A 9636-nucleotide genomic window follows, 5' to 3' on the forward strand; every position below is an offset into this window, starting at 1 on the left:
AATTACCCTAATTTTATAAACTAAATTCTCATAATAGAAGTATAATAGAAGTATAATGAAAAAAAATTTCTCAAGGACCTATTTGTGTTTCGAACTTTATTTGTAAAATGACGTCAATGACTTATTTGTCCTTCGAACTTTTTTCCCTTCCAACGTGGCACCGTAACGGACACCTGTACACCGTTTCAGCCACGTCAGCCAGTTCCGTTAGATGTATGAGAGGCAAATAGACAGAAAGACTAAATTGTTCTCCGTTTGTTAAAGTCAGAGATTTTTTTGTATTTAAATTTTGTCAGAGATGTATTTGTCAAAAGTTTGAAAAGTCAATGACCTATCTGTCTTTTTTTCTAAAATTAGGTTTCAATGAGGATGTGAGATGTTTTATGTTATTGAATTTTTTATTATTGCCCACGCTAAAGTTGGCTAATACCCTAATTGGTTTTCTATCTTTTCCTGCATTTTTATTACGAAACCAAGCTACTTCTCCAAATTGTTTTTGCTCTATTTCATGAAAGCGTTCAGTCCTTTTGAGAGAGATCAACATATGCTGAATCAAAACGGAAGGAAAATCCAAGACAAACAAAGATGAACCACTCTTGCTAGCAAGTGAGATTAGAGTGCGACAGAAATGACAATGACAAAGACACATGTGTATTTTTGAAGCACAAGCAGAGACCTCACCATTCACCAACAAAATTCCATAGCCACTGTTATCTTCACCAACACCACAATTCATGCAAAGCCATTATCCCTTCGACTTTTCAATATTAATCCGTTTCCTACATTTTCCTCTTTTTTTCAGTGGCTCTGCTTCTGCCATAGCGTTTAACTAACTGCCACTGCCACATACTTCTTTTTTCCGCATCAGACAAAATAATATTAATAAAAAAAATAACACCTTACACTATTGATTTGTCAGACACGTATAACATTGAGAACGAGTTTTGTATTTGACACTTAGCACTTTCACACTAAAGCGTGGGTGGTATCTACGCTTAGACTCGTTTATTCTTCTTCTTCTCAGTCCACAAACTCTCTTCGGTTCCCCAAAGTGAAGCTTCATAGTTCATACCACTTTTTACAGGTATTACTTCTATCGATTCCGATCTTTCTACGCTACCCACTTGCAATTACAAGTTAAAAATTGAATCTTTTTCCTTTTGGGTTAACTGGGTTTGTGTCACTTGAAATGATACTTGATTCCATTATCCTAATTCTTCTTATTCTTGTGTTTAACTGGGTTTTCTTTGAATGATTGATAGTATGTTATTATTGTTATGTATCTTACCGTTGTCCACTGGCCTCTGTAGTTCCTTTGTAATCATTCAATTTTATATTTTATATGTTCAGAATTTCCAATGTCATTTTCACAAATTGGACGTGGGATCTTTTTTTTTTTCCTTTTTTTCCTTTTGGGCAAATTTGTTGACGTTGCATTTGATGATGTGTGTTCCATGTGGCATATTGGATGAACAAATGAGTTATTATATCATAAATTAGAACCATGATATCTGTGAATGATTCTATTAACTTGTTTCATCTAACTATTAAGCATTTTTCTTTGATGAAGTTATGGCCAAGAAACCGAAGTCTAGTAAGTAATAATATTGGGGCTCTATTGTTTGCTTTTCAACATTTTCTTCACTGGTTAGCTTGAGGTCTGTTATTCTAGAATCAATTTAGAGTGCAGTGGCCACTACCGGCATCACTTTAATTTGTTCGAAATACTAAAATTAAAATAATTTCATATGTATCATAATACTGTATTTTTTGTGCTGCTTAATTCCAAGAATCATGGAGTTTCTCAGTCTTTCTTTTTCGTTATATGAGCTACCCTGGTAGATAAATGGTTTTGTTGATAATTTTTTTTTAAATTGTTATTGTTATTATTATGCAGATATATCTGTAAGAAGTTTTCTGCTTCAACATGCCACCAAAGCCCTTAGACTATGAGTCTATAAATGAAAACGTGAAGAAGAGTCAATATGCTGTCAGAGGTGAATTATACCTTCGAGCTTCTGAGCTTCAGAAGGAGGGCAAAAAGGTAAAATAGGGTTGTCCAGCCTATGTATGGAGACAGTTATTTGTTTGCCTTGGATTCAATGGTTGGAGAAGGAGAAAATTGTCCATGATCATTGAATTCATTTCATCAAACTCGTCTTCGATTTAACAGTATAAAGGAATATAGTTTCCTACAGGATGAATACAATCTATTAAGTAAGACAATAAATTCTGCTTTAGCAGCTTGTTCAGGTATCCTGATATACATAAGTGTGAGCAAGTTCCATAATATGCAGTTGTTTCATGCATGTTGTCCTTCTTCAAGCTATATGATATGTCTTACCTGCACCAAGTTGGCAATCGTTCATGTTTGTAGAACTTTTTGAAATGAAATCAGTTTATATATGTGCAAACAAATTCTGAATCGTGAGAGTATATATTTGATCACAATTATCAATACCTTGATTATGATTACTGATTACTTTCTTAGTAGCAAAGTTGGTTGCTCAAAAGATATTTGGATTCATGTAATATCTATACTGACTTATTTTCAATTGATGACAGATTATATTCACCAATGTTGGCAACCCACATGCTTTGGGACAGAAACCACTGAGCTTCCCCCGCCAGGTTCAGCATAACTATCATAATTCTACTTTTAACTGATCCAATGCGAAGGTTAAGCTATTTTTAACTGTTGATTATGCTAAACATCTGAAATTTTTCTATTGCAGGTGGTTGCTTTGTGCCAGGCACCATTCCTACTTGATGATCCTAATGTTGGTCTGTTATTCCCTGCTGATGCAATTGCAAAAGCCAAACATTATCTGTCAATGACTGGCGGTGGTTTAGGTATTGATATGTAACCCAACTTAAATGAACAATTTGTTTCGTTTTTGATGTAGTGCTTTGCATCTTATGTTATGATACCATCGATTATTTAAGCATTTGCTATAGAAGGCTTAAACTGTAAGCTACTGCCTGGAACTAAAGACTAAATTGCTGAAACAATGCCACCAACCAGCTGAAATCTCTTTAATTGCTTTTCTAAGGAACCTTTTGCCAATGGGATTTCCTTTATAAATAAAGATCAAACTGTACTAATTGCTTCCAACAGTCTTAGAAAGTTTTCAGAACTAGCAGGCACTTCTTATCTTGCAGATATTTATTGCTGTTTTGACGTTCTAACTTACACATCTTACTATCATAATTTGGTGTTCACCGATTCGTCTCATTATAACAGAGGATTAAAGATTTTTCTATATATTAGAATCTCCAGTAACTGACTGCCGTAATGGTATATTTTAGGTGCTTACAGCGACTCCCGCGGCATTCCAGGAGTACGGAAGGAAGTGGCAGAGTTCATACAAAGGCGTGATGGTTACCCCAGGTATTTATTTATCCTCCATACTTTTACTCAGTCATTTGTTATCCTGTCTTTCGTCATGGTAAGGCTTTCAAGCTAAATTTCGAAGTCCGATTAATGAAGATGTTAATTGCTTGTTGCTCCATTCACAGTGACCCAGAGCTTATTTATCTCACTGATGGTGCTAGCAAGGGTGTGATGCAGATCTTACAAACTATAATTGGAGGTCAAGGGGATGGGGTAATACAGTCTTTTTATCGTTATATTACTTCAGATATCTATATCCATTGCCATTTTTTTAGTATTGCGTAACACTTCCTATTGCCAGATTTTGGTTCCAGTCCCACAATACCCGCTCTACTCGGCAACAATTGCTCTCCTTGGTGGTTCTCTTGTTCCATACTACCTAGAAGAGACTGCAAACTGGGGTCTAGATATCAATGAACTTCGTCAGTCGGTTAACCAGGCTCGCTATAAAGGAATAACTGTAAGTGTCCTGGCGTTTCTAATGTGGTATTTTCCACTATGTTTCTAGAATCTAGATTAAACTCATAATGAATCCAGATGCTCATAGGCTTGAATGAAGAGGATAGTAAACAATCTAAAGAGAATGAACTTTCTTGAACTGAAACCGTATTTTGTCGATACTTTTCTTGTTCCCGTCCCTTGTCATGGTGACAACCACCACTAACTTGGCTGGTTGCCTCATCCAACGGATGAATGAAAAGGAATCTTCCTGGATGTAGTTATAATAGGAAGATTCTTTTTGTGCCAGAGATGGAATAATCTATGATGAATTAGTAGCTGCTATATTGATTAAAACTCAGCATCTTTCTGATAAGTTCTTTATCATTTGTCAAAATCTCGTATCCATTGTTCTTTGACGGAAGCAACAAAATTATGATACTTTGAAATTTGATCAGGTTAAAGCAATGGTGATCATAAATCCTGGAAATCCTACTGGACAATGCCTTAGTGAAGCTAATCTAAGAGAGGTTTTGCAATTTTGTTTTGAAGAAAATTTAGTCTTGCTTGGAGATGAGGTTTACCAGCAGAATATATATCAGGATGAACGACCCTTCGTTAGTGCCAAAAAGGTATACTTTGCTGTTTGCTGTTCCTCTGATCTAATGTTTTTGCATCAATCGTTAACTTGATCTAACCTTAATATTTCTTTACATAATAAGGTTCTGATGGACATAGGCCCTCCTTTAAGCAAGGAAGTCCAGCTTATTTCTTTTCACACTGTGTCTAAAGGATATTGGGGTGAATGTGGACAGCGTGGAGGATATTTCGAAATGACCAACATTCCTCCCGAGGTTTGTCTATTATATTAAACATTACTACATTTCCTTGAAATATTTGAGTTTCAAGCTTGGATTCTACCAAATTTGGGATATGTATATCGAGATGTCATTGTTACAATATGATATTGCTACATCACTGATGATTTACTATGATTATCGCTCTTTGTTGCAGACAGTTGATCAGATCTATAAAGTTGCATCGATATCACTCAGTCCTAATGTTCCAGCACAAATATTTGTGAGTGCTGAATATTTTTGTGATATTTTAAGTTTGACTCTTTTCTTTCTGTAATAGTTGACTATTGAATATCTATCTCCTTTCCCTCTCACTGCAGATGGGGCTTATGGTCAATCCACCTAAACCAGGAGATATTTCTTATGACCAATTTGTTAGGGAAAGGTAGTATTGGCAAGAATAATCTGCTAAATATTAAATTTTGATGTAGTGAATTGACAAATATCTATGATATGCAGCAAAGGAATACTCGAATCGTTGAGGAGAAGAGCAAGGATCATGACTGATGGATTCAACAGCTGCAGAAATGTTGTTTGTAATTTCACAGAAGGTATAAATGATAGTGTTCCTTGTTGCATGTTTCTTCTTCAACCTATGGTTGTCTTAGCTTATTAGTAATGCGAGGAGTTTTGTTCAGGTGCAATGTATTCATTCCCTCAAATTCGGTTGCCGCCAAGAGCTATAGAGGCTGCTAAACAGGCTGGAAAGGTTCCAGATGTGTTCTACTGTCTAAAGCTTTTGGAAGCCACTGGCATATCCACTGTTCCTGGTTCAGGATTTGGACAGAAAGAAGGGTACATAACATATCCATTCGTTTTTCTCATATTCATCCCTTATTTAGAATTAATTCCAATTTTTATGAAGTGATCCTACATGCCTACTCTGTATTGCTGTTATGCATTGAAAAAATTGATGGGAATTGATCCATTCATGTAAATATCTCACATGACTTTTACCATTGATGAGGAAGGTGAGGCCTAGTATAGGACCCATGATCGATGGCGAACTTTAATAAATGATCCTATCATGTAAAATTTTCATATCAGAGGATCCGTTTCTGAGTTCACTAGGAAAGGCATACACAATCATTTTTCCATGATCATGAATGGAAATTAATGGAGCAACTCTTTCTAGGTTTATTATGTGGTAATATTGGGGTTTAATCAAACACATTCAGTGTAAAAGTATTTTACGCAAACATTCAATTATGTATTGCTACGTCAGTAGAACTAGCTACGAACTATTTTAAAAGTTTAGAAATACATGCATTTGATTGAATGAACTGATAAATATGGACACAGAAAATACCTGTTACCAATGGTTTCCTATTTTTATTTTCTAATGCTTTATTTGTGCCAAACATTTTTTGCGTATAGGGTCTTCCATTTGAGGACAACCATTTTACCTGCTGAGGAAGACATGCCTGCTATTATGGATAGTTTCAAGAAGTTCAATGATGATTTCATGGAGCAATATGAAGATCATAGAGGTTACTCACGGATGTAAACAAATCCTGGCGTGGAAAAGAAAAAGGTTGCATTATACTCTCATTGCACATTTTTAAAGCAGTTCAGTCTCTCTTAAAAATCATGAACTCCTCTTAATGAGGCTTCTACTTGTAAACCTTATACTTTCTTCTATATCATTCTGAACTGCTAATCTTTATTTCATGTATATTTAATCTTCCTTGTACCTTTACTATGTTGTGACAATACAATCATCTTGAATTTCATATACTTCTCTATTAATTTCTTGTGTCATATAAATATGGTGTGTGTTGGTAGAGGCAAGGTTCTTTTGGAATAGAAAATTCTATGAAATTGCTTTTTCTTCTCTTTTCTTTTTTGGCCCCCTCCTCTATCATGTTGTTAATATAATTAATTGTGACATAAAATGAAATATTCATGGACAATAAATGTGACACAAATGAGAATGACAACTACACATACCTTTTCGTTTGACTTCAAGTCTTCAGTAAAATTGTTTGATAAAGAAAACAAAAAAGTAAAACTGTAAAGTTCTTTTTCTTGGTTGGTTACTTAGTTATGAACTTATGATTAAAGATATTCTCGGAAAGTGTTAAGATTAAAGATATTCTCTAATAATTGCCTCTCTATATTTCAAATACCAAAGTTTTTCACATATAAGAAATTAAAGCACTTCTTGAATGGTAGTTGCAATCTCAAGCTATCTAAAGGCCTTGTTGGCACAAAATCTGGTACTGTTCCATGGCTTATACATACATAATGGAATAATTGGTACAACAATGACAGTTGCAAAATATGTGCAACGGGATATAATTTATTAACTTTTGCATTCTTTTGAAATTGGATAATATTATTACTTCAAACTCTCAGGATATTTCTTCACATTGTTATTCCAGAAATGGATTAATTGGCATAGACATAGGCCTTTCTTTACTAGGTTGTAAAGCTATGGGAATCAAGATTTAAAGCTATTATTAAGATAAGATATGGAATATAATATGGGACATTTTAAAAGTTACTTTAAGCTTTTTTTCGGTTCTTTTCGCTCCATTTTATTCATATACACTTTGGTTTATAATGAATTTTATGATGTTTATAATTTGGTGCCTAATTTTTTTTAACTTATTTTTTATGACACATTTTAAAATATTTAATAATTATTTATTTTTATATTTTAAAATTAAATATTAATTTTTATCTCTTTTTGATAAACATCTAATTTGATTTGCTATGAATGCATGTCAAACCAAATTAATTTACCTTGAAACTCATTCCAATTTAAGTTGAACGGGAATACGAACTTATGTCGATGATTTTCATTCAATTCTCATATTGTAGTATATGACTATTGTTTATTCATGAAAAAGTCGTCTAAAGAAGAGTTATACTGTTTATCATTTGAAATCCGAGACTTAAAATTTTTCACCAAATATTTGCTTCAAACAAGAAAAAATCTTGAGTCTACACTAAAATTTAAAACCTTTATTCGATTGTTTAAATCGTTTTATTAAACTACTATTCCACCTTAACTCATGACAACAATAAAAAAAATCTACAAATTCAACTCAACAGAATACATAAATTTAATTACAATTTAAGTCTTTATTATCTTATATTATTTTTATTACTTTTATCTTTTTTAATAACGAATGAATATTGTAAAGTGAATATCAAAGAATCCTTGTCAAGAAAGGAATGAATATATTTCTTGTTAGGTTTCAGCAAAAAAAAAATAAATAAATAACTATTGAACTAATAATGTTATTGTTACACGGTAAATTAAAATTAAACTCAAGACACATAAAAAAGGCCTAATAAAAGAATCAACTTCTTAGTGAATATTTTTTTCCCGTGAAAGCTTGAAAGTTTGGTTCTTGTGGCTTTTGGGTTATTTCTGCCTTGTCTTGATTAGTGGAATTTTGAGAGGTCTTGTGTGGTCTTGACCCAAAGAAAAGCTTCCCAGAAGTTGTAGATGAAACATTATTCGATGAAGATTTAGAATCAGAATTCTTGTGTTCATTGTCACTTTGCTGTTTTGCCATACAAGAGGAAGAAGAAATTTGTTTATCTGATGGTGTGGATGGCTTACCATCTAAACGCCTTGCAGAACCAGAAAATGGTGCAAACTCTCCAATCTTAGTTAGAATGTCAATGTCATCAGCTTCTTGTTGTTGTTTCTGGTCAGATGAAGTAGCTGGCAACTCTTTCTTAAATTCTTCTTTATAATCGAGAGGCGGGACAAAATCAACTTCACAGTCTGTTTCAATGATGCTGATAGCATGAGATGGCTTAGTTTCAATCACATCAATGTAGTATTCTTTGTTGTTGTATAAAATCATTATTGTGTCACCAGTTGTTACACATGAGAAGCTCCGCAGATTAATCTCCAGCATTGCTTTTATATTTGAGAGATCCATGAAATCCTTTGTGTGAGGCTGTAGCTTGAGGTATGTTCCTTTTACAAGTGTGGTGCTTTTCAGAAGTATAAGATCTCCATCTTTCAACTGCATATTTTTCATCATCCAACTCGGTACACAAATTTTTCCCTCTTCAGCAGTGAATTCTAGGACCCCAGAGTGAGAAAATTTTCCATTAGAAAGATGTCTCATTTCAAATAACATAGGGTATTCCACTCCAGCATACAGAAGCTTATTAAATGCTGAAGGAGACATGATAATCTTATTGCCCAATTCCAAATTTGACTTTTCAATGGAAGAAACAGGATGACAGTGGTAATAATTTTTAAAAGCATAATAATCTTCCTCCTCCTCGCCGTGCTCCTCATCATGACTCACGTAGACTTCTTCATCTTCCTCGCCGATGTAGTAATCACCCATGCTAAATTGGTCCATTGGTATTTTTGGTAATGCACGATGATCAATATGAAACTGTGAACCCAAAGAAATCCTACCAAAAACAATTAGAGTCGGGCTTGGATTCCTTGCCTACTTAACTTCGCGAGAATGGATTCACCGGGTTTAGTAATGGAAGCCTAGAACAGAGGCAGGGAAAACTATTAACACAAACACTATTCTTATGAATTTTTTGATTGGTTGAATTGAATTGAAGTGTAAATTATAAAGATAAAACTAAATATATATAGAGTATTGGCTTAAGAAAGATAAAAGTAAATAAAAAAAAATAAGATAAGATAATAAAGACTAAAATTGTAATTAAATTTATATATTCTATTGGGTTGAATTTGTAGGTTACCAGACTTCTTTATTTTTTTTGAATCAAAATAAGCTCAACACATTAATGTGGAGCAACAAAAGAAACTACAAGTATTCATAAAAACATAAAAACCTTTATCTTCCGACAACGTCATCAACCACTAAACGGATCACTCGCGGTCCATTTGTTGTAACTCAGCATCGTCTTCCTTATTACGAACTCCACACTTATTTCCTCATTCTTAAAAATTCTAGCATTGCGTTCCACCCAAATGTTCCAAATAAT

The 9636-nt window shown here is 33.7% G+C and overlaps 2 protein-coding genes across 2 annotated transcripts; one reads left to right on the forward strand and one right to left on the reverse strand.

Annotated features, from left to right (window-relative positions):
- Window positions 1-378: 378 nt before the first annotated feature.
- On the forward strand, window positions 379-6438 carry LOC112801167 (glutamate--glyoxylate aminotransferase 2). Its single transcript, XM_025843746.2, has 14 exons — window positions 379-1084; window positions 1898-2044; window positions 2566-2631; window positions 2736-2853; window positions 3310-3391; window positions 3520-3607; window positions 3696-3854; window positions 4291-4464; window positions 4555-4686; window positions 4847-4912; window positions 5010-5074; window positions 5149-5240; window positions 5328-5484; window positions 6067-6438. The coding sequence occupies exons 2-14, from the start codon at window positions 1928-1930 to the stop codon at window positions 6194-6196; spliced, it is 1446 nt and encodes a 481-aa protein (XP_025699531.1). The 5' UTR covers window positions 379-1084; window positions 1898-1927; the 3' UTR covers window positions 6197-6438.
- Window positions 6439-8000: 1562 nt separating this feature from the next.
- Window positions 8001-9014, reverse strand: LOC112803424 (uncharacterized). Its single transcript, XM_025846920.1, has one exon. The coding sequence runs from the start codon at window positions 9012-9014 to the stop codon at window positions 8001-8003; it is 1014 nt and encodes a 337-aa protein (XP_025702705.1).
- Window positions 9015-9636: the final 622 nt, after the last annotated feature.

This window comes from Arachis hypogaea, chromosome 5 (assembly GCF_003086295.3).
Source record: "Arachis hypogaea cultivar Tifrunner chromosome 5, arahy.Tifrunner.gnm2.J5K5, whole genome shotgun sequence".
Lineage (NCBI taxonomy): Eukaryota > Viridiplantae > Streptophyta > Magnoliopsida > Fabales > Fabaceae > Arachis > Arachis hypogaea.